The sequence below is a fragment of the Dasypus novemcinctus genome, chromosome 15, assembly GCF_030445035.2.
Source record: "Dasypus novemcinctus isolate mDasNov1 chromosome 15, mDasNov1.1.hap2, whole genome shotgun sequence".
Lineage (NCBI taxonomy): Eukaryota > Metazoa > Chordata > Mammalia > Cingulata > Dasypodidae > Dasypus > Dasypus novemcinctus.
In genome coordinates, this window is record NC_080687.1 from 37,696,906 (window position 1) to 37,722,664 (window position 25,759).

Below are 25,759 nucleotides of genomic sequence, written 5' to 3' on the forward strand. Positions count from 1 at the left end.
ACTTTACTAAATAAGTTTAAGTTATCTATAATTATGGTCATCTTCATCTATTTTATTGTCTTAAAGGAAGAGCTGATTCAATATCATCCTGGACAGATGCAGTCAACCTCTCTTTTAAAAGATCAGAAACAGCAACCTGTTGTAGTAATCTGGCATTCTTGTTTAAATACTATAACATCCCTTTCTTTGTTCTAAGTCTTCACAAGGCAAGAGCTATCTCACTTTATTAGAATGAACAAAATTATATGAGAAATATGCCCTCACATTTCTAATATTTACAAAAAACAATAAATGTTTCCCCAAAAGATATACTTTATGTATCTTTTAGTTCAGTAACTAAAAGCTCTTTCTCAGTAATAGAGGTAGCATATACTAACTCATGTTGGAAGGGTATTTCATTTTTAGTAATCTCACATAGTTTGTTAGGAGCTGATAAGGCAGGAAGGAGAAGGTAAAAGTTGTTTCAAAATATTAAAGAGATAATTACATGTATTTTTCTTAGGGTAAGATGTTCTAGGGTAAAAGTTTTCAAATTAGGTGTCATAAGATCAATTTAGTACGCTGAGGAGCATTTAAAAATGAATAAAATAAAGTAGAAAAGAATAAAATAGAAAATATAATACAAGCTACATGTCAGGAATAAGTATTGTTTCATGAAACTCTGGTTTCAGTTGTATGTATTTATGTAAGTATGTGCTACTGGGTCACAATGTAAAATGCACTTCTAACTGATGGTCACAGTTTAGAAAATGTGAAAGACACTGTCTTGAATGGATCAATAGGAACAGAAAAAGACAAAGCTGTTGTTTTGTCAATATTTTGTTGTTTGACAGATAATAACAATTTAAAAACTGAGATTATAAATCACTGAATTCTTCCCTGAAAGTATCAACTTTGTATGTCTCAAAATCTTAAACATATTAAAGAAAGCAAAAACAAAAAACCCACTTATCCAATTCTATCAATGGTATTTCAGCATTCTGAATAAAAGAATGTATAAAAGTATACTTAATATACATGCTGTAAATCTATGTTAAACAACTTTTTTAGATAAAATTTTCAGCAATGCGTGATCAGAAGTACATTTCCAACAGGCTTAATTAGTATTACATAACTAAATGCATCAAACTTCCAAAGATTTTTAATACTGATTTGTTACTAAACTTCCCAAATCATGACTTCAATATGATGTACTATAGATATTTGATCAGATACCCAATATCTTATTTCATAGTAGTGCCTTTAATTTAAACTGCAATTTATGAAAAACCAGGTATTTTGTAGGTATTTTGCTTTTTATTAGGGTTTTCCTTCAAGGAAAAAAGGGGATATAGTTGGGAGTTATAGGTCCCATGTTTCCAAAGAGGTTTTAATCTTTTAGCAGTATGAAGCTGAATCTTAAAATATAGTATTTTAGGTCTTTTATAACCTTAAACTTCACCAATAACCTTATTTTTATGAACACACTTTACTGAAATGCAGATGTCTGAAATCACAACATTACATTATTGATATCATTCTACTAAAGGACTCAGTGTGATATGTTAAAGCATAAAGGTATCTTTAAGAAACTTAACTCTATCAGGCTGAGAATAATTTTTAATGGAATGAGCCACAAACTGTCAAAGTAATAAATAAAAAGGCAAATATACATAATTAAGTGGCATATTTATGCATGCAATTATGATTTCATGATAAGTTTCCCTAAGAAATAATCTTAACATTTTTACTTTAACTATTCTGTCTCTATCAGTTTTGTCTGTTTGTAAGGTCACTAATATTCAAGTATAAATATTTTTTCCAAGAAAATTTACTTACAACACTTTCATTCCAAAGACCTGAAAAAATGAAAGTATGTAAGAAAGCAGTAGGTAAGAACAGATGGGGAGAAAAAGATAACAGGAAAAAGTAAAAAGAGAAGCACAGGAAACCCTAGAGTATAATCACACATCCCTCTCTGGGGGTTAAGGAGCTAAAGACAATGGCTAAGAGAAAAATTGTTTAAAAGAAAAATTATTCTTGAAAAGTATACCTTAAATTAAGTATAATATATGTGGCCTTATGTAAACAACTTTGCTCAAAAATATATATGCATATTGATGTAGTGTATATAATTTCCTAGATCATATACAGAGATTAAACTCACTCAGCTGTATTGCTACTGGAAAACTTTAGCAAATACAAAGAATCCAACTTGGTTGGCTCCTTATGTTGGTTGCATCACCTGGAAACACTTTATCATCTACCCTACCTCCTCCTGCATGTTCATCTATTATTTAGTTATCCCATTATTTTTCCTGAAGGATAGTTTAAGGAAAGTCAACAACATTCATTTGCCTGGTGGCCTAATAGTTCTCATGTAGCAGTCAGTAGCACACCCTGTCAAATCACCCATTGGTTTTTATCAGTAGATTTTACCAATATGCAGGACAGTTGATATCTTTTGTCTGTGGGCATCAGAAAGTGCTATTGGGTGGCTATTTGAATTACTATTACATCCCCCCTTAAAACTATAAATATCATTATAAGTTATTCCTCTGATTATAGATTTTATTGAAAGAATTATCTGTAAATCTTAAGACAAAACACCTATATTTGCATCTCACAGACTGGGCTGCTAATCCTCTGTGGCAAAAAGAAAACTACTTCTAATTCTAAAATGCATCAAAAACAAAAGGTCCCCTGTCAGGAAAAAATCTTGGGCTGTGAAAAATAACTCATGACTATTAGGCTGTATAGTTTGGAGGCCCAATTTTGGATTACAATTTGCTTACTGCAGGCATGAAACTGGGGAAGGCGATGTTTGTGGAGGAAGGAATGGTAGCAGAGCTCTGGAAGGTTCACTTACAGGGGACAAACATCATTTAATGTGTTCCTTGGCTTTCACTCCACAGTATCACTCTGTCATAGGTCAAAGATCTCTGTGCAGCAGTTAGCACTTTAGCTCTCTTTTAGAGTAGGTTTTTATGGCTACTTATAATGAAGGGGAAAAAGTGCAAACAAACAGCAAGCTCACTTGAGAATGATCACTCTAATGATATAGAAATATTCATAAAAAACAACGTAGTCACTTTGGGTGGCCCAAATCAACAATCTCCTCATTCTCTGTCCACAGTTTTAAAATAAATAACCCATGTCTTCCAGCCTATTGCATTCTATGAAGACTCATCTATACATCTCACAACACTCAGGTTTCATCCTTGGTCATATTCATTCATTTCTAAATTCTATTCTTGGCTATGACCATTCATTTCTATCTCTCTATACCTACAAGGTTTCATTCACTCTCCAAATCTGAACTATGCAGATGAGCCTGAGTCTACATCCATACATAAACTGACCTTTCAGCCTTTATTAAATTATTGTAATACCCTCCCCCAGCTATTCTTCTACAATCCTATTTTCTCATATTTCCAAATGTCAAGGTATCTTTAGACCTTTCCCTCTCTCTCTACCACTATGTTTGGCTAATTCATTCCTTACAATATCACTTGCTTTCATACTTTCCTTTCTATTCCTATAGACCACATTAATTCAGAATCGACGTACTTCATATAGAAAGCAGAAATTTAAAAAATATTTTTTAAAAAAGGCAGATTATCACAATATTTTCCAACTTTTCTCCCTGACTCTGGTATATTACTACTAAGTCATCTATCATATCACCACCATATTACTCCTTCTATAACAACTTTGATAACATTCCATTACAATAGGTCTTTAACTTGGCTTTAAGTTTTTTAACCTTATTTCTTCATTTCTATATATATTCCTAACTTATTTAACATCCGATAAAAAAACATATTATATGCATTTCCCATGCCATTTTCTCCATCTGGAATAGATCATGTTCCTAATTTTTTAAGGTTCATATTAAACCTAACCTTTTCCCTGATCTCCCCAAACAGAAGTGCTTTCCCAGAATGTTAGAGCTGAAGGAGAACAATCATTTATTTCATCCATAAAATTAAAATGTTTGAGAAAACCAAGGGCCAAGAACAAGAAACACACTTCTCTTTCTGAACATTAATTTTTTGTCAACATATTTTTCATGGTCATTTCCTATATGCCAGGAGCTGTGCTAGTCAGATGTACTTAAGAGTATAGTGAGAAAAACAGATTGCATAAAAAATTATCACACAAATAATTAAGTTTTGATGAGTGCACCCCCCCACACACACACACACATAAAAGGGAAAATACAGGGTAAAGCTGATACGTGTAAAGTACAAAGTATGGGTGGTTGAGGGAAGGGGTAAGGTGTGATGTAAATCTAACTTGTGTCCACAGGGAAAGCTTCCCTGAGAGGGTGGGGGGGTACCTTTTAGCAGAGGATGAAAGAATGAGTAAGAACTAACTGTGAAAGAAGGTAGAACACTATAGGCAGGCAGGGAGAAAGATACCTTCAAAGAATTAAAAGAAGGTCTAGGTGCTGGAGTGTAATGGATGAGGAGGGGTGGGAAGGGGGGGAGTTAGAAAGGGATAGGAGCGTGCTGGGCCTCAAAAAGTCATGTTGAGGATTACAGGCTTTATTTTAAGGGCAACAGACTTCACACATTATATTTGAAGATACTTGAAGTCAGAATCAGAGCTTATCTGAGGAGAAATGAAAGAAGCAACTATGGAATCAAAGAATTCTAGTTTTATTCCAGTTGTATTTTCTGTTTCTCAATCACTCTTCCTTGTGATGTGTGATCTTACCAAAAGTAACATTAAAAAAATACATCAGGGATTCGGACATGGCCCAGTGGTTAGGGCGTCCGTCTACCACATGGGAGGTCCGCGGTTCAGACCCCGGGTCTCCTTGACCCGTGAGGAGCTGGTCCACGCGCAGTGCTGATGCGCGCAAGGAGTGCCCTGCCACGCAGGGGTGTCCCCCGCGTAGGGGAGTCCCATGCGCAAGGAGTGCGCCCGTGGGGAGAGTCGCCCAGCGCGAAGGAGGGTGCAGCCTGCCCAGGAGTGGCACCGCCCACGCTTCCCGTGCTGACCACAGAAGAAGCGGACAGGGAGACAGGACACAGCAAATAGACACAGAGAGCAGACAACCGGGAGGGGGGGGGAATTAAATAAATAAATAAATCTTAAAAAAAAAAAATACATCATATAAACTTAGGAATACAGCCATTTCTTGTTGGTCCACTTGGCTTTGGAAGGAGAGCGTATATGTATATGCCTCTATATGCTGACCAATAAATACTTAAGAGCGTTGGAGTGTGGTTTATTTTTTTAAAAAGCAAAATATTTCAAATAATTATCCAATAAAAAGTTTCATTTCACTGTTTGCTCATGCTGTAGTGCTCTATATCTTGCCCTTTCCCATAAAACAGATCCCTTATAAAGAAAAACATTTTGAGAGAGTGTTAACAAAAACTTTCCAAGGATTATATTAATCCTAATCGTTTGGTTTTTAGTCTCATCTTTTCAACACTAGTTAATGAATTTCAAATTAAACTTACTAATTTACTTCCTCTAAAATTACATTATATCAAGGGTAAAATTTAAGCAAGGTAGGGTAGCAAAGCTACTTAAAAGTTATTAATGAAAGAATGACAGCTTGAATTTTTTGAGCAATTTCTGTTTACCTATGCACCTTAAATACATCATCTCTTTTAATACTAACAAACCTGACAGACACGTTATGCTCCATTTCACAGATAAGGAAACTGAGGTTGAGAGAGAAGTGAACAAGCATTTCTTCAAAATATATATACTTAAGACTTGCACAATCCAGTATGGTGGCCACTAGCCACATGTGGCTGCTGAGCTCTTGAAATGTGGCCTTTCTGAACTGGTATGTACTGTATGTGCAGAAAACATACTGGATTTTTGAAGATAGTACAAAAAAAAGATAAAGTAAAATATCTCATTAATAATTTTCATTATTGATTAAATGTTGAAACAATGTTTTGGATATAGTTAGGTTAAATAAAATACATTATTAAAATTAGTTTCACCAGTTCTTTTTAGTTAAAATTTACAATTACATATGTGGTTCACAATATATTTCTACTGAACAGTGCTGCCCTGGACCAAAGGCTGGAAGCTGAGTTTGCCATTATATACCAAGTTGAAAGGCAGCCTGACATAGAAAAAAGAGGGCCCAAGGTTTCACACAGATCTTTGTTCGAATCTCTTCTTTATCACTGACTGGTCACCTGGTGTTGGGGGTGGGGAAAAAATTTAGCATTTGAGTCTTCTGAAAGTAGCTCCTTAGAGGTCATCCACATATTTAGTTTAACACCAAAATTGCTCTTCTGTTAACCATAAACAATTAACTTGAGGAAAATAAGACTGCAAAAGTAAAAAGCTGATCAGATTCACAGATCTATTGAAGTGCATACCCAATTTGTTAAGGGGAACAATGGTGAGCTGCCTTCCCTTTGAGCTAATATGTTGCATTAAAAATCTACAACTTGTAATGAAAAATTTTTTTAAGAATTTATTTAATACTCCTCCCCGCCCACCTTGATGTTTGCACTCACTTTCTGCATCTTTCTCTTGCCTGGGCATCTCATATTTTTAGGAGGCCCAGAAGGGAACCTAGGACCTCCCATGTGGGAGGGAGGCTTCCAATGGCTTGAGCCACCTCAGCTCCCTGTAATGAATTTTTAAGCATCCCGAGTATGGGTGACTTGGTTCTTACTTTTAAAAATTTAGTAGATATAAACTGATTTATTATATGATTGCGTTTATGGTAAAGTTGTCTTTCACTACATGGCTATCCACAGAACTAGGCGGGAAAAAAAAAAAAGTGACATCAAATCCACAAAATTAACACACACACAAACTAGTAAAAAAAGCCAGACAAAACAGTTATGTGTAATAAATAGAAATTAGAAACTTTTGTTAAAACTTTGAATTAAGATATTACATTTCAAAGGTTTAAAATTATAGGGGAAAATATACTCAGTCAATTTAAGAAAAAAGCCAACATTTTTAGCCATAAGCTATAAGCCGTATTTCCAAAAGACATATCTTAGAAAAGTTTGTATCAGGATAGGTCTTATTTGCATTAACTTTTAAATTAGCTAATACTAACCGCCTTTGAAAAAGAAGCTTCTATTTCATGAAAGGCTTTTTTTTTTTTTGAGGGGAAAAGCGGCCAGATTTTTTTAAAAAATACCATTTCCTTAAAGCGTTAAACCGCATTTCTTTTAATTAGTAAATAGCATATTTGTGCACCTATATGCTAAAACTCTCCCAAACCCACTGAATTGTTATGATGTCTTCAAATAGTTTGATAATGTCTTTAAAGTTTGGCACTAAACTAGAGAGTTCATTTTTGTAAAACGTCTTCGCACCACTAAATGTAATTAGATGATAAAACTCTTTCCTCTCGATGTGACAATTTCACAGATACGTGGGAGCTATTTTTGTTGTCAAATATTGCAAAGGTAGTTTTTGTTGTTGTTCCATCTGAAAATGTCTCGCCTGTACTTGCAGAGCTTCCTTCTTCCCAGCACGAACCTACCCACCTCTTTCCCCCCTGCAAGTTTTAAACTTTGTTTCCTTTGGTGTTCTGTACAAGCGCTATTAATACCAACCAAGAAACAAAGAGCTGTGCTGTGAATTAACCGGATGCCAAATTTTAAGTTGTGAAACAAAGCACTCAAATTTGAGACTCTGAATAATAATGATGATAATGATGATGACAATAATAAAGCAAAAAACCTCAGGGCCATCTCCCTAGATAGCTACCCCCCACACATGGACACACGCGGGGGCTTCTGGCCCTGGGACAATTACTCTCGAGTCCAGCTGTGAAGCCCCCATTGGGGGCCGCCCGGACGGGACCCCGGGCTCCGCTCAGAAGGGGCTCCGGGGGCCGCGCCCGCCCGGCCCGCGCCCCCGCCCGGCCCTCTTACCGCTTCACTCGGATGATCTGGTCCCGCATGGGCTTGATGTCCTGGAAGCTCTGCTGGTTGACGAGGCTGTAGACGAGGATGAAGCCCTGGCCGTTCTTGATGTACAGGTCCCGCATGGACGCGAACTGCTCGGTGCCCGCCGTGTCCAGGATCTCCAACACCGACGGCGACGAGTCCACCTCGATCTCCTTGCGGTAGAAGTCCTCGATGGTGGGGTCGTATTTCTCGATGAAGGTGCCGGTCACGAACTGCACGGTCAGGGCGGATTTGCCTACCCCGCCCGAGCCCAGCACCACCACTTTGTACTCGCGCATCGTCTCTGCGCTGCTGCTGCTGCTACCACCGCCGCCGCCGTCGCCCGCGACATAGACTTACGCCCGCCGCGCCGCAACCCCGGTCCCTGCCCCGGCTGCTGGCCCCGCCGCCTCCCGCGGCCGCCTCCACCTCACGGCCGCGGCGGTGCCCCGGGCGGCGGCGGCGGTGGCCGCGGCAGCTGAGAGAGCAGCGGCCCTGGGCATGGGCCAACCCTGGCGGCAATGCGGCCCCGCGGGCGCCGGCAGGGACGGAGGGCGAGCTGGGACTGGGAGCCGCCGGAGCTGCCCGATCCGCGGGCCCGCAGTGCCGCCCGCCCCGCCCCTCACGCCTCCACGCCCAGCTCCCCGCCCGCCGCCGCCGCCGCCTCTTCCCCAGGCGCTGGAGCGCGCGCACGAGCCCCAGCCGCAGAGCTGCGGGGGGCGGGGCCTGGCGGCCCATGGAGGGTGAGGCGGGGGCTCCTAAGCCCCGCCCCTTCCCTTTGGTCGCCTAGGCGACCGTCCTCGCGCACTCCCCGGAGGCCCTGCGCCTGGCGGAAGCTTCTGCCCGCGGCTAAACAAACCAGGGAACTCAGCAACACCCCAGCCGCGCACCCCATCGAACACCAAGGCCTGTGTACTGAGCATGTCCAGGTTATTTGCCTGAGACAGAAAAAGCGTCAACCTGAGAATCCCACTCAAATTTTTGCGGAAACAAGCTATTGGAGGATCCATAGGAGCCTCGAGGTTTTAACTTGAGGCGGGAAGTGACAGAAAGAGACGGGCAAGGTCTGAAAGCAGTCCTTTGCATGAGGCGCTTTCCCTGACATCACCCAGCCGGTCGGTATTCCTGAGAGCTTTCGCTTTACGTTGTATAATTATAACGAGATGGCGCTTTCTTTAAGGTGACAAGAACCTCCAGCCTTCTGCCTGAAGTTGTATAAACATTACAAATAGCTTTGTTTTAAGCGTCAGGACACTGAGGTATAGGTGACAAGTAGCGTCAGTCTGCTCCCCAACAGGCTATTCCGCCGCTGCCAGATACCCCCGAAGCCGGGGCCACGCCCAATGACGTCGTCGTTAGCACCACCCACCTTCCCCGTAGCCCCGCCCTCCTCCAGTGCGGGACTGAAGTCAAGCTCTTCCCACGCCCTGTCAGCCACGGGAGCCGGGAAAACCTGGAAAGAGGAGCCCTGTGCCACTGCCGGTTGGAGAAGGGCTACCTCATAGCAACAGCCAGCTGGGGCATTAGTAGGAAGCTTGGATTCATTCCAGCCAACCAGACCACGTCTCTGGGACCCCCATGGTACCACTCGCGGCCAATAGAGAGCTGCCTCACACCGTGATCGTCCTCTTTTAACCAATGGGGGAAAAGCATTAGTCGCAGGATCAGCTTTAGCTGCGCCAGGCTGGGCGTTTGCTCTTGCGCACTCTCTGCCAACCAATCGTTGGTGGCCTGAGGAATGACGGGAGCTTCGGCTGCGCCAACCAGAACTCGCGATCCTCTTGCCCCAGAGGGACGGTAGTATGGAGACAGGGCTTGGAGTAGGTGTGGTTTGGGAGTGGTCAAAAATTGAGGGGCAGGGCGCTGTACGCCTTTCTGGCAAAGGAGCCCAATTTGTGGCAGGCGGGAGAATTCTGCTATTAATGTAGTCTTCGTGGCATTTTGCTTAAATGATGGGGCATGGAAATGGTTCTGAGGGATGTGGGATGAATCGGGCAAACAGAGACTAATCCGGAATTACGAAGGCATAGTGAAGCAGTTGCATTGGTGCTCTATATATGCCTCCTGAAACATTTTTTTTCTTAATATTCAGTTTTGAAACTTAGTGTTCTCTCGCTAGCATTAAAGCTTATTTCCAACCTCTACCCCAAACATGACGTCAAATTTCAGAAGAGTTACGTCCCACCCAAACATTCCTGGGTTATTATTCTAATAACTTGCTATTGGATTTGCCTTTCTTAAACTATGTCTTTCTCGAACTAATCTACATCTATTACTATCTCACATTTCTTGGGAATAGCAAAGTCTATATAGTTCTCATGTTTGATCCTGGGAATACCTCTCCACAGTTTCCTCTCCCCTACAAGGTCATCATATGGAGAAGATTTTGCTCCAAGTTCTTCTAGAAATCAGATTTCTCTAATTTTATGTCAATTAACATACTACTACAAAGATATGTCCTAATTGATCGGTGTCCTACTGCCTTACCACTCCATTATATTAGAATGGATAATTTATATTTGCGTTATAGAATCACCAAGTTTTTGTTTGAAACAATGAATGTCAAGTGTCCTGTCTAATTAAAAATGCACAGTAAAGCGTGACTCAGTCGTTATTTCTTGATTACACAGCATCAGAATAAGAGAACTTATATCTGAGCCACCAGAATCAGCAAAAATAAGAGTAAAGAGGCACCAAACTTTCTTGTATAGAAAATTGCAATCCATCTAATACTTGGTATTGCAATAAGGAAAAAGATCCTTAAATTTGCATTGGAGTTGTGGGTCCAGAATGTAACCCAAGCTACCACTCTCATTAATCATAGGTTCCCAGACAGTTGAGAATCTCTGAATTGGAGAGCATCAGATGGAAGTTGTCCCAAAAGTAGTGAGTGGTCTCCCTTGTCACTCCACTTAGCATAACAGAGGAGAACTTGCTTGGCATTTCTCTGGCTGTTTCTCCTGACCTTTCATCAGTGCTGATTTTCTTAAGGAGATGTGTGGTGACTGTCGTCCTTTGGGGAGTTTCAGTTCATTTATGTTTTTCACACAGACGAGCTTCAGTTTCATTCTCAATGTCATAAAGGTTGATTTCTAACCACTAGGAAACAATAGAAATATGACAGGTAGGAGCATATTTTCTCACCTGTTCTGGTGTAGGTCATTGTACTTACCTGATTTGTGACTGTATGTGAAATGTTTGTTGAAGGATTGGCAGCTGAAAGGATATGAGAATGTTTAGAGAATTTTGAAGATTTGATTGGGAGATGGGTATCTGTCTCCTGATCCCTTAATCATGTTCATTCTTGTGCCAGCATAATCTCTCTAATCTGAGAGTGATTTCAGAAATGAAAACTTATGTTTGCATTCACTGTTTGTGGGAAAGGCAACATAAAATTGAGATAAATAAAAATTGAAATTTTCCCAAGGGTTGTAAATCTATGTGATAGTGAAAACAGTGTACACTGACACAGTAGGGTCTCTTAAATTTCTCAAGTGAATTGCTGAGGGGCAAAAATAACTAACTTTATTTCTTCTCATACCGCTGACCTCTGCTCAAATACCATCAACTGTCACACTTGTGTTACCATGGAAACCCAGCTCCTTTCCTGCCTTCCCTGAAAGTTGTTGGAAAAGGTGGAATGAAGAGGGAAATACACTGAGTTCTGGAATTTCCTGATGCTAGCAAGGAACAAATAAGCAAAGAATTTAATATAAACAAGTTAGTACAGGGTGTTGGTAATATAACCATTATTACTTCTTGGCTAATAAAACCTTAATTCCCTTGGCACCTATGTAAGCATGTATGTCTCTGATTAGCTGTGAAAGGGAAGGACAAGTCAAGTACATTTAACACCTATGAAATGCGGCTGGAAATTAGAAAGACAGTGGAAGATGTTTTCTTGGCCTTTGAAGCTCCTAATACAGTTGAGAAACAGAAGTATACATGAAGAGTGGAAAGGAACAAAATACACTTGTTCCTCTTGAAAATGTGATAAATTGCAGTGCATTTGAAAAGAAAAAGAATTGCAACACAGAAATTGAGTATGTGAACTAGTCAATAAAAGAAACCAAAAGGTTAATAAAATGTTTAAAAAGACAATTTAAAGAAAATGTCCTGAGAGAAAATGATAAATGATTTAAACGTACGGAGAAAAACGAAAGATTGAGAAATCTTAAGAACTTGAGGTTTCTGAGGAAATGAGAGATTTAGTGTGGTTCATTTAATATGGCAGAAGTGTGGCTGCAATGTTGCTTGCATACCCAGCTATTTCCCTCTCATTTTGCCAGAAGATATGCAGAGGTGAATCAGGATTGGTCTTTAATGTCAATATGTCCCCCTCTGCCCATGGTTAGTCCATGGTTAGTCCAGAACAAGGCATATGAGTCAGTTCTTGCCAGTGGAATGTTAAAACTGTTGGGACTGGAGTGATTTCTGGGGATTCTAACGAGAGAGGAGACCTCCCCATTTTTTGCTATCACTCCTGCTTTACACATTGAAATATAACACTGTGTTTACCATCTTTGGGTTGAGATGCATTATGGCTGAGGTTGAAAGCTAACCAACTTCTCATGGCTAAGGAGAAAGTTGGTAATGGAAACGGACTTGGCCCAGTGATTAGGGCGTCCGCCTACCACCTGGGAGGTCCGCCGTTCAAACCCCGGGCCTCCTTGACCCGTGTGGAGCTGGCCCCTGCGCAGTACTGATGCGCGCAAGGAGTGCCCTGCCACCACGCAGGGGTGTCCCCCGCATAGGGGAGCCCCACACGCAAGGAGTACGCCCCCTACGGAGAGCCGCCCAGCGCGAAAGAAAGTGCAGCCTGCCCAGGAATGGCGCTGCCTGCACTTCCCGTGCCGCTTACGACCACAGAAGCGGACAAAGAAACAAGACGCAGCAAATAGACACCGAGAACAGACAACCAGGGGAGGGGGGGGTTTGAATTAAATAAATAAATAAATCTTTTAAAAAAAAAAAAAAGAAAGAAAGTTGGTAAGACATAGGTCCTTAAAGACAACGTTGAGCTGCCAAACCAATGCTGGACTACCCATTTTTGGACATATAGCAGTGAAAGTCCTTTCAGTTAAGCCTATGTAAGGTTTTCTGCAATTTGCAGTCAAACACATCTCAACTATTTTCGAAGTATGAGGAAGTCAAGACAAAATGGTATTTAAAAGAAAAAAACAGAAATAAGCATTTGTGAGCACTTTCATTCTACTAATATCGTAAATGGTATATTAAAGACATCATAATATTTATTGAACACTTACTATTTTATTATATTCAGCTGTGGGGATACAATAATGAACAAGTAGCCAAAAGAACTTATATTTTAGCAGGAGAGAGAAATATTGTAAGCAGATATTAAACAACAAATTATACATTTATGTTACATAATAGCATCTATAATTAATGCTAAGTGGGAAATATCAGGGACTTAGAAGAACGTATTACTAAATATAGTTACATAAATAATAAATATAGATAATAAAATATTAAAAATAGAAAAATGACAATAGAACTACAAAACGAAAACTTTCCAAGTACATGATAATATTACGGATAGTTTATACATGAATTCCTAGAGGCCAAGAGATCAGTGAGTAAACTGGAGTGGGGTCATTAAGGGAAAGCTGTCTGAAGGAAATTAATATGGGGCCAGGTTTTGAGGGAAGTGGCCAAAGGGATAGGCTAGGTGGGGCAGAGCAGAGTACTCCAGATGTAAAAAAGAAACCTAAAAATCAACAGAATGAAGCAGGGATGAATAATAGTGAAATAAGGGAAACACAGAATCACTTGACTCTTTACTTCCTTGGCAAAATGGCATTCTAGGGACAACTATGAGGGAAAAAGTCAGAAACCAAAAGTCTCAAAGGAAGATTATAAAAGGTATAAAATAATATAGGGAAAAACAATACAGAAGAAAAAGTAAGAGTATATGGGTGCATTTGAAATTAAGACATTATCAATGTAGTGAATGATTTAGAATATGGGCATCATAAAAAATTGTCATAAGAAGTAATTACACACTTTAGAGAATCCAGGAGAAATTCAAATTTTCACAAATAGAAGTAGAAAGAATATCAAGGAATAGGAAAAAAGTGGAAGACAGGCAGGAAAACAAATTTTGCTTATGGTTATTTTCACATGGTTCCTATTATTGACATGCATTATGTAATATTAATAAAACTTGATTGAAAAAAATTGTCACTAGATCAGTAATATATAAAGATAGTCTTTTGGGTACATAAATATAATTGAAAATACTTTCCCTAGTATGCCATGTTTTCCTTTGCCCTAGAAAAATCTTTTCAACAAAAATACTGAAAGGAATGTTACAGATTAGTGAAGCATTTTTTGGAAATGAAAAGAACCATAGATGTACCAAATACAATAGTCGTAGCACCATAATAAATGCTTGTGATAACTGTGAGATGTTAGGCATTACTTGGTTTCTGGCCAAAGGCGGTTGTATAATAGTGTTTTTCTAATGTTATTATCTGTACAAATAGAGAATTTCTTTAAGAAAATTAGGCCACAGGAGGCATATAAGCCTATTCTGATATTATTCATAACACTATAACTAAAATTTATATAGTACTTTGCCATTTTCATAGCTCTTTCCCATATATTCAAGAAGCTTTTTGTTTTTTAATAAGAGATTTTAAAACAATTAGGAGCAACTATACAAGTATGTGACCCGGAGATGCTAAACTAGCATTATTGCTGCACTCTCCCTCAAGATCCCTGAAGCAGTACGGAGGAAAAACACCCCGGTTAAAAGAAACAAACAGAAACTGTTGAGGAGACTGGGAAAGGAGGGTAGTGGTGGTTTTGGCCTGGGGCAGGAAGCAGCCAGCTGTGCTGTAGAAGGATAAAATAGGCCAAGAATTGTTGTAGGTCTGGCTTGTGCTTGTCTTGCACCATTGCCTTGGGAAAAACAGTGCCTGTTCCCACATGTATGATGACGCCAATCTCGTGACGCCAATCTCTGGTCCAGGTAGACTCGAGGAAATCAGGTCAATACAGCAGTCCTGTGTTTGTGTGATGCTGAGAAACTCCTTGGTGTTAACCAATTTAAGATATTTGCCTCTCCACTCCTCCTGCTCTAGCTTCCCTGTGCTGGAAAACTGACAACCTAAGGAATGCTTCTCCTGATACTCCTTCTTTCTGGAGGAGCAGAGGGTGAAATCTTAACCTTAAGAGCGGTTGGCAGTAATTTTCTCATGTTTGGGGCTCTCCATGCTCGGATTTCATTTGCTCCCACCTCCTGGACAACTTGGGATGACTGAGAATGGGTCTGGTAGGTGAATAAACATTGTGGTTTACCCTGGGTTACCTAGACACTGCCCTGGTTTTTAGTTTGACTTCCTGGAAAAGCCCTCAGTCCAGGTTGGTCACCTCTTCCTATCCTCATACACTTTTCCAAAAAACACTTTTTTGTCAAAAAGACACTTTCAGAAGCACAACTTTTTCAGAAGAAATAATATTAGATTCCATCAGAAGCATAAACATTAGAATAGGTCGAGATTTAAAATTATCCCAATAAACATACTAGAAAAGGTAAGGGGTTATATTAGTAATATGAAAACAATAACAAACAAACAAAAAGGAACCAGACAGGTACTATAAATGAAATGTATAGTAATAGAAATAAAGAACGAAACAGCATAAGAAGTAGAAGGGATACAGTTAGGAAACACGAGCAAATTTGATGACCCTACTGAGGTCATCTCCCAAAAGGAAGAAGGAAGTTCAAGGAAATAGAAAACTATTATTAAAAAGCTAAGAGAGGGAAGCGGACTTGGCCCAGTGGTTAGGGCATCCGTCTACCACATGGGAGGTCCACGGTTCAAACCCCAGGCCTCCTTGACCCATGTGGAGCTGGCCCATGCACAGTGCTGATGCATGCAAAGAGTGCCCTGCCACGAGCCTCCCAGCGCAAAAGAAAGTTCAGCCTGCCCAGGAATGGTGCCACACACACGGAGAGCTGACACAAGATGACACAACAAAAAGAAATACAGATTCCCATGCCGCTGACAACAACAGAAGTGAACAAAGAAGAACACGCAGTGAATAGACACAGAGAACAGACAACTGGGGCGGGGGGAGGGGAGAGAAATAAATAAATAAATAAATCTTAAAAAAAAAAGAATGCTAAGAGATGTGGAGACCAGAAGGAGAAATGATAGCATACAGATAATAGAAATCCCCAAAAGAGAAGAAAGGAAAAATAGAATGGATGGCATTTCAGAGAAATTATGGTGTTAAATTGTTCATGAATGAATGGAGTATCAAAGAAAAGTAATATTGAAAAACCACATCTAGACAGACTGTAGTGATATTTGAAATATCAAAGGCAAGAAAATTCTAAAAGCTAACTGTGAAAATTAACATCAAATTTTTCAACAGTAGCACTTCACAAAATAGTAATGAATAAATTATAACTTTCAAATGTTTGTGCTAGTTGAAAAAGATGTATTTTAGTCAAAATGCTATCTGTGCAAGTGACATTGATGTTAAAATTGATTACAGTCTACATTTGAATGAAAGAACCTGATGGAGACATTTTAGGGATAATGTCTTTTTTTCCCTTGGTCTTACTGTGTTGACAAAGTTAAACTGTTCCATAATGCATGTTGCCTTGCCATTCTGTTGGGGGCCGGTCGCTGGTATTTATTAGTTTTTTAACAAAGATTTTGGCTATTTGCCATATAAACTAACATTTCCAATGAAAAGATTCTACACCATATGTAAATTATCTAAAAAATATTAATCCATCAAATGTAATTAGATTATACCAACACCAATCAGTTCCAAGACTGGAATTGAATTAGTTCTGCATTACACACTGACAAAATGAAAGGAGCTAAAATGGGTAATTTATGGTGCTGTAAGGTTATGATTATGGTGCACGGAAGAAAGCAATACAGTAAAATAATTGAAAAAAGAGACCAATCAGTAGCACATTTTACTAAGATTTTTACTGAAGTTGTAAAGCTTCAAAGTGCTCAGTGCTCCACTGCACATTAGGGCTGTAGATTGTCTTAAGCTTGGGGGTACCTCTATCTGGATCTATCTATGAATCAATTGGATAGGTGTGGGGTTAGACTTAAGTAAAACATTTAACCAAGGCTTGGTGAATCACTCATGAGTGGGAATGGGTCTTATATAGTTCTTCCCATTCTCTGGTTTCTCTATAAGTCAAATAGCATTGTCATTCAAGTCACTAGCTATCCATCTAGATATCTATCACCTGTTTTTTCATTTGTTTACCCCGCTTGATTCCAGAAATGATTAAAGTAGATTTCATAAATACATATAAGATAACTTTAAATAATAATTAACTATATTGGTAAATTTCTAGTTTTTAGAGCAAATGAGAGCTTTCCAAGGAACCTTAACATAATCTTTCCTAAAAAAGTATTTATAGAAACTGAATTTCACAGTGGAGTACATCTCTGTAAAACAACTTTCATCAGTGCATTCATACTCGGTGTATTGCTTTGTGTATATGTTGGGGTAGTAAGGAGTATGCCCAAATTCCACCCAAGTCTAACCAATTAAGAATCTGTATAAAAGGCAGGCAGGTATGTATGTATTGTATATGTGTATAATGAAAAAAATCCTCTAGATGATTCTGACATGCCCCCAAGTGTTAAATAAATTTAACAATATTGATTATGTATTTTCCGAAGTAAAATACATACTTAATATAAGTGGTGATCCTGAAAATTGCTACTGAAGATACAGAATAATTAGGTTATCTACCCAAAAATCTAGGAACTACCTTAAATTCCACCTTCCAAGTTCCCTCAAGTCAAAGTAGAATTAGTTTCTCTCTTTCCATGTTCTCCAAACACTTCCTACCTTTCTTCTCATATTTACTACAAATTGTATTGTATTATATTTGTTTTATCCCCATCTGTCCTTTCAACAGTATGTGGACTCATGGATGTTAGAGATGAAGGGATGAGAAGAGTGAAGAAGCTATCATTTTGTTCATCTTTCTAATCCCTATGGTGCTTGACTAGTCATTAGCTTGTGTTCAATAAATGTTGACTGAATTGGATTAAATATGAAATATTAAATAGTTTTAAAATTACAATCAACTTAAAAATTATTAAATTACTATGCTCTTTGCTTCATTAAGGGATATTTCCACTTCCACAGTACTTAAAATCAATGTTTTTAAACTTTGAACTTCAGCTCTAAAACCAGCTATAATCATAAGTTAATTTTTAAACAGTATACTTCTTCAATGAGCATTAACAGTCATAATTCACAAGAATCACGACTTGGTTTAGGCCATATCCTTTCAGGAAATGATTTGTTAATTTTCTTACCTAAATCTAATGCTTAAAAACAAATTCTGATTCTGAAAAAAATAGTGGAAAATACAAAAAAGCTCCCATTTTCTAACTCATTGCATGTAAAATCATTCTTTAAAAGGAATCATACAATTCTGTTTCAATCAAAAATATCAATAAGACATTAGGTAAAAATTAAGCCAACTATTATAAAACAAATCACTAAGACAAATGAATATTAAAATATATAAGTCATCAAATTTTAATAATATTAGAATTATTTATACAAACTTATGCAAACTTTTAATATAATTTTGTCTCATATCCCTTAAAATTTCGGGAACATTTCTTCTTCTTTTTTAAAAGATTTATTTATTTATTTCTCTCCCCTCCCCCCTCTCCCTCCCCCTCCCCTCCCCCCAGTTGTCTGTTCTCTGTGTCTATTTGCTGCGTGTTCTTCTTTGTCCGCTTCTGTTGTTGTCAAAGGCACAAGCAATCTGTGTTTCTTTTTGTTGCGTCATCTTGTTGTGTCAGCTCTCTGTGTGTGAGGTGCCATTCCTGGGCAGGCTGCACTTTTTTTACGCTGGGCGGCCCTCTTTACAGGGCTCACTCCTTGCGTGTGGGGATCTCCTACATGGGGGACACCCCTGCATGGCACAGCACTCCTTGCGTGCATCAGCACTGCACATGCGCCAGCTCCACACGGGTCAAGGAGGCTGGGGGTTTGACTGCGGACCTCCCATGTGGTAGATGGACGCCCTAACCACTGGGCCAAGTCCGCTTCCCAGGAGCATTTCTTATTGCTTAAAAATCAAAGACATCTGAATGTTAGAACTTGGGCAAGCTGCCTAAATAAATACTTATTAGGTCTTTAATTCCATATTTAAGAACTTCTCTGTCATTCTAGATTTAGTGCTTTAGTGTAAGCAGGGTAGGAAAGCTTAGAGGGGTGGATGGCACACAGACTTCATTAGGGCTCAGGCAGAAATAGCCAGTAGAGCATAATGGAGCCAGCCTCTTCGTTATTCTAAGTCCACGGTGAGGTTCCTGACATTATCCTCATGAATTGTACCATCAAGATCTACTTATGTACACAAGTATGTAAGGGCAGAGTTACGTGTGCTAAAATGGCATTACTATCTACTCAGGACATGATGCTTCTGTGTGCCCATAGGCCCAACTTATTTCCAAATGTATTTAGGAAAAATAGAAAATAGTTATCCTTGCCATTAAAAAGATCTGTTTCTTTTTAGAAATGCACATGACTCTTTATATCTGTTTGCAGGTAACTTTAAGGGGTTTGTACTTAAGCTGGGCTCTAGAGGAGCCATGTCTGTAGCACCTGCATTCTCTGGTCATAGCTGGTGATATGCCAGGTAATATGCCAGGTATTGGCATATCACCCAAACTGGGCCAGATTTTTTTTTTCCTGGGAATTTAGAATTGGAATCCAGAGGGTTGGCCACTTGAACTAGAAAGTTCTAGTAATAGAAAGTTTTACTGGGGAGGGGAGTGCTCATGTGGGGTTTGTGTACTAATAAATCAGCAGAGAATGCCAATCTATAGAGAAAGCCAAAGATTAAAGCAGATTCACAGAGAGATGCAGAAAAAAAATCAGTGATGGCTTACCAGAGATGGTAGCTCACTTAGTTCCCTAGATCTTACTTCCTTATAAGGAGGTCCAATGCATTTTCTACTCTTGATGTGTGAGAATTTCCCTACCCAGAAACCTTATCCTAAATTTTCCTTTACTTTAAGTTAATATTAGTGAGTTTCTATTACTTACAACCAGAATATTCCTGACAAAGACAAGGTTTATTCAGTTGCAGTGTATTCCCTTAAATCTCCATTAGGTTTACACTGGAAGTGAAGAGCATTTCATTGCCAATTTGTCGACATTAATTATATGTTGTAGCCCAAGCATTTTTCAGAACTAATTGTATGTAGTTGATGACAGTGATTTCTGGAGCTGCTGCATGATGGCATTAATTTGGAGGTCCTGGAAGCTATAGTTAGTCCTTTCTGTGATGATGGAAATACTATTTCTCATGCAGTTTTAATAACAAAATGCACCACAAAAGCTCTAGACACTAGCCAGGTCAGGCAATGTGAAGTCCAGGCTGCAGTTATCTCCCAGACTCAGGCATAGAGCCTTTTGCTAGCCCTCAAAATGTGGATAGTCCGAGAAGATTTGAGTATTTCCTGCAGCTATTTGTACAGAGGAGATATTTTGCTTCAGTTTGCCATTTGTTGAATAGTGCTCTCATCTTCTGGAGAAACTGAAAAGTAACATGAAATCACCTAGTTCCTTTGTAAGACAGCACCTGGCCTGCCTAGAAAACAGGTGGAGTTTCTTTTGTGAATAAGAGAATTCCTTATTGTCCTAGCTGTGGTGATGGGATTTAAGGCTTCTGCATTGTAGCCTAGGTCACATTTGTAAACTTGCCATCATTTCTAAAAGAACTTTATGTTTAAATTTTAAATCAATTTAAAAACGAAAGTGCTAGAACGCATAATTCATCATCAAATTTGAACACCTTTGGAAATAAAAAGAGGAGTTAGGACAACAGGCATAAATTGGGACTGTACCAGGCGAACTGGGTGACATCTTCCCCCCACTCTTACATTTTGTATACCCAGTTTCTGAGTAACTTATATACAACATCCTTGGTATGGTTTTTTAAAAAAGCAAAATTTTAGCTTCCATCTTGGAGAATTGGCCAAGAGTCCACTATTGTCTTGAGCTATAAGAACTGTTACTTCTCTGAGGCATTAGTTTCCCCACTTTTAAGTTTACTGCTTTCTACTGCATAAGCCCTGAAGTCTTTTCCAGCTCGTGCTATCTATTATCAGTGACATGTGCATATAAGAATTTTACTTTTTTGGAGATATTTGGGTGATTGATTGACTGATTGATTAATTGATTGATTATTCAGGCCAAGCCTCACTAGAAAATCAAGAATATGCATGTCCATACTGTAAATATGTTTTGTATGTAGTCTTAATAGGGCATTTAAGCAGTCACACAGTTTGCATGGTATAGTATCAAGCATCTAGATTAAATTCAGTCACTTATTTCTTCTGTGAATTTGCAAATTTTATTTAACCACCCGTCTAGTCTGCTACAGAGCTCCCAATTCAAAGTACCAGACAAAGGTTGGCTTTTATAATGGGAATTTTACTTAGGGTGGGTAAAAGCTTATAGTTCTGAGGCCATGAAATGTCCAGATCAAGACATCAGTAGAAGTGCTTTCCTACCAAAGTCAGCTACTGGTGATCCTAGGGTCCTGCCACATGGTGAAGAAAGATGGCCACCACTTTCTGCCGACGCTCCTGCTTTTGCCACCAGAATCTACCATTTTTCAGAGTACAGCTATGGGCAAGCAGGTAAAGGGTTTTTCTCTTTTCAGGCATCTCTTTTGGTCTCGGCTGTTCCGCTTTCTTCCTGAGTTGAGTTGTGGGTGATCAGGCTTATGACCATCTCTTCAGCCTTAAACTGCTCTGTGGGCCTAGCCTCTTGGGTGCCTCCTGCTTACGCTTTGGCTGCTAGTGATCCTCGAGCCCTTTCTCACAGGGCAGGATCAAAATAGAATTTCCTATTCCTGTATGTATCTCTCTTTCTTTATCTCCGTTTATATCAGACCCAGTAAGACCACAGACCCAAGCTGGCTCATGCCTCACTAAGGTAGTCAAACCAGAAGTCCTAAAGTGATCTTACCACATAATCTAATCAAAGTCCTTTAACTGAATTTAATGCAATTTAAGGAATGGATTAATTTAAGAACATAATCTATTTCTGGGATTCACGGAATTTAAACTGGCATACACCCTGAGCCTGGATTCCTTCCATTGTAAAATGGGGAAAAGAATACCTGCTTTTTAGTAATATTATGATGATTAAATGAAAAGTTATATGTGAAAGTAACTGTTGAACCATCTATCTAATATTGTCTAGGATGCTCTGACTCCTAAGATTCCTAACAGCTTCAAGTTTACAGTAGGTTTGAAAATAGGCTTTCCCAATGCAGGATTCCTGACAATTAAGTCAAAGGTTTGGTTCAATGTATCATTGATAAGTTGCTCTGAATCATTTTATTGGTGAGGTTTAACAGTTTGATTAGTAATAAACCAACTTTGCCTGAGCCCTACTTGCTCCTTTGGTAGACTTTATTTTGGGGAAACCAACTTCTACAGTTTGTTTATAAGAAATCTAACATTGAGTAATAATGATCACATTTAGAAAATTATGACTGAGAGTTATATCTGTGGTATTAATTAGCACTGACAGTGTTGATGGTGATGATTCATCTAATGTGCTTCAGAAACAGAATTGACAACTTGATTTTACCTACAGGGTCTCAATTTATCCTAATAATTTTTTTTTTTTTTTTAAAGCATGACTTAGACAAAGGTCAAAAGAATTCCTGCTTAGTTAAGATTCTGAATCTTCTGGTTCTAAAAGCTATTTTCCTTGGGCCTTTTAAAATTTTCCATGATTCTTTACAAATTAATGAGAAGAATCATGGCATCTATAAAACAGCTTACTTCTAAAATCATTGTATATACTAGATTAACATTTATTGGTCTTCTGCTGTGTACTAGGCTCTGTTTTAGGAACTGAAAGCATAGCAGTGATCTAAACAGACAAAACATCTCTGTCCTCATGGAGTTGACAATTGTGGACAAACATTTTTCTTGGTCTCAGTGGCAACCTGTACTTTTATAATTCACCTCATAAAAGAACTCCCAAGGGTGACATGTCCCCAACATTTACCTGTTCATTCCCCTAGAAAACTGAGCCTAAAGTTTCCCATCTACCTCTTTTTAAGAAGATATAGATTTAGTAGGTTTTGGCCAACTTGTAGACCCACTTCAAGGATCTGACAACTCCTTTAGTCCTGCTTTCCACTTCCCTGCCTGACATCTTCAAGGAGAACTATGTGCTGATAAAATCCCAATCCCAGACCCTAAGACTCATATCAAGGTCCCATGTGGAAAGACTCAACCTCAGTTCCTACTTTCTCCTCTATGTTTGAATTTCTTTTTGGTTTCTGTATCCAATGATTTTCCATTCCATCTTTCAATCTTTACTTTGATATAATTTATTTTATATATTTTACCCAACATTTCTAAGTGTATGGAAAAGCAGCCACAGGCTGTCTTCATCAATTTAGTCTCCAGATTTTGGAATAAGTAAGGATTTAATTTCTCCTGATATTCAAATCTCCCAGAATGTGATGCCTGATGTTTGTCATAAGCAAAATTGACTCAGGGGTAACCATAACCAGCATCCAAAATCTCTGAGTCCATCCCAATATAGCAGGTGTTTAGGAAAACAAAACAAAACCAAGGAAAACAAAACCTCCTCTAAAATATTTAGTATCTTAAATAAAAACCATAAATGTAAAATTCTGATAGCAGTGAGATGCATATTTTAAACATTGGGGAATGATTTGGATAATTTGTTCTACTAGAAAAAATCACAAAAGGCCAGCTAATATTTGTGGTGTGTTCCCTTCTGAGTATGATGGTCACCATAAGAAGTTACGTGGACATCAACATACCCTTCCAGGAACACGGGGTGCACTTTAGGATGCAGTTGTGTGCTTACCCTTCTAGTGTCAGTATTCCAGTCAGTGAGTCACACTTTCCTTGATTTCTTAGGGTCTGCAATCTTTAAGCAAGTTTTTTATTTGGTACCCTTGATTATAGGACTCGGTACTTTGTTTCTTCCCACAAAACTTAAATTGTTGTAAAGTATTCTATTTCCTAAAACACAAATACTCACATTAGAGTAGGCTTTCCCATTTCTTTTTCACTCTGCAGGTTTGGTTGACTGGTCCTCTGAGGCTCAGTGACACTGCTGGGGCAAACTGAGCAGGGCTGTGCGCTGACAGGGACTGATGGGGCCTGGAGAGGGAAGAATGTGCACAGACTAACAACATTCTTTTCTCTTTTTTCTTTCTGGCATTTCAAAAGTCTCAGATTACATTGTGAATAAATCCACATTGGAAAGTTTTTAAAGTAAGTGCGCACCATTCTGCCAACCACATGTGTTACAAGATAGCCTCTCACAGGCTTCCTAAAGGCAAGCTGGCTCTGGATTATTTTGGCCTGCCACAGCTTGCATCCTAAGAGTCAGGCCTCTCTCTGTTCCTTTGCTTCTAGAGTACTAAGAAAAGGGACTAGGGTAAGTCAAGGTAAAATTTTCATAAATTCCACTCCCTCACATTTAACCTTAGCCATCAGCAATACCCTGTCAAAAAGGCAAGTTAAAGGAACTTCCATTTCTGGGAAAATGGAGTAGACATATTTTTCCCTGTTTCTCCCACTGAGTGCAGCAAAAACTCTGTCCATTACATAAAACAAACATTAGACTGAAAGGTAGAGAGAAGGATGTGGGCTGTAGAGACCTTGATCCCCAGAGAATGACAGTGGTGAGTACCCTGGGTTTTGTTTTGACCTCATACATTTCAGATTGAGTATTGGAGAAGTCAGCAACCTGGAAATGCCAACAATTACAGGCCAAAAAAAAAAAAAAAAAAGTCCCAGTAAAAGCCTGCTTTCTCTTGCCAGAGGGCCAGGAAAGGCGTTAGCCTAGCAGGAGAGAAAACTTTTAGACAATAAACACTCTATCCAGCCAAACAGTACAGTAAAAAATTGTGGCTCTGCCCCCACCTGCAAAGGCCAAGTAGAGAGCCTACACTTATACCCTAGAAAAGCCTGTAGTGAGACTCCCAACCCCCTTCCTGCTAAGATGGTGTTAGAGGAAGCCTAGTGAAAAGTCAGGACTTTCACTACTACCTGTGGTAAAGTGGTCCCCGTCCCATCAGTGAGGTCAAGTGGGGATCAGGAAGGATGCACTCCTTTCCCACCTCCCCAGGGAGGTCTTCATAGAGGTTTTGTGGGGAGCATGAACTCCCCCAAGTGCAGGAATAATAACTTGTGAAGGAGGATGATCCATTGAAGGATCCATGATATTGATTACTATGCTTGTGAGCCTTTGCTCTTGAAATTGAAACTTAGCCTAGTGATGTAGGATGCCTAAAAGTTACCTACTGGGAGCCTCCTTGTTGCTCAAATGTGGCCTCTCTATAAGCTGAACTCAGCATATAAAATCAATAACTTTCCCCCAGCATGGGACATGACTCCTGGGGATGAGCCTCCCTGGCACTGAGGGATTGCTACCAAGTACCAACAAGCAATGAATCTGGAAAAAGAAAAAAGAAAGACCTTGACCAAAAGGAGAGAAAACTAAAGACAAATGCATTTGTATGGCTAAGAGACTTCAAAGTGAGTTAGGAGGCCATCCCAGAGGTAGCACTTATGCACATCACAACAGGATCTCATTGACAGCCAAAGTAGATACTACGCCAAAAAGTGAAAGTCCTCAGGGATGTGGAGACATTCAGATACTATAGTCAGGACAGATAGCTCAGGAATTTGGCCCTTTGCCAGTGGGCCCTAATCTGGTATTTATGCTCCCCATTGTGATAGAGTTAGACTCAGCAGTGGTTTCCCTATGCATGACTCTTTTTTCCTTCTATTTGAACCTATAATTAGTACTAGAGT

The 25,759-nt window shown here is 39.2% G+C and overlaps 1 protein-coding gene across 2 annotated transcripts in view; it reads right to left on the reverse strand.

Annotated features, from left to right (window-relative positions):
• The window catches only part of RAP2A (RAP2A, member of RAS oncogene family), a 39,806-nt gene extending 31,324 nt beyond the window's left edge, over positions 1 to 8,482 (reverse strand). The window contains exons 1-2 of one of the 2 annotated variants that reach the window (XM_071208236.1): positions 8,392 to 8,467; positions 7,866 to 8,265 (exon numbers count right to left, since the gene is read on the reverse strand). In XM_071208236.1, coding sequence (XP_071064337.1) covers positions 7,866 to 8,179 — 314 coding nt within the window. In that variant the 5' untranslated portion in view covers positions 8,180 to 8,265; positions 8,392 to 8,467. Of the gene's footprint in view, positions 1 to 7,865 lie in introns of both variants that reach the window. The other variant, XM_004467569.3, reaches the window with a different exon arrangement.
• Positions 8,483 to 25,759: the final 17,277 nt, after the last annotated feature.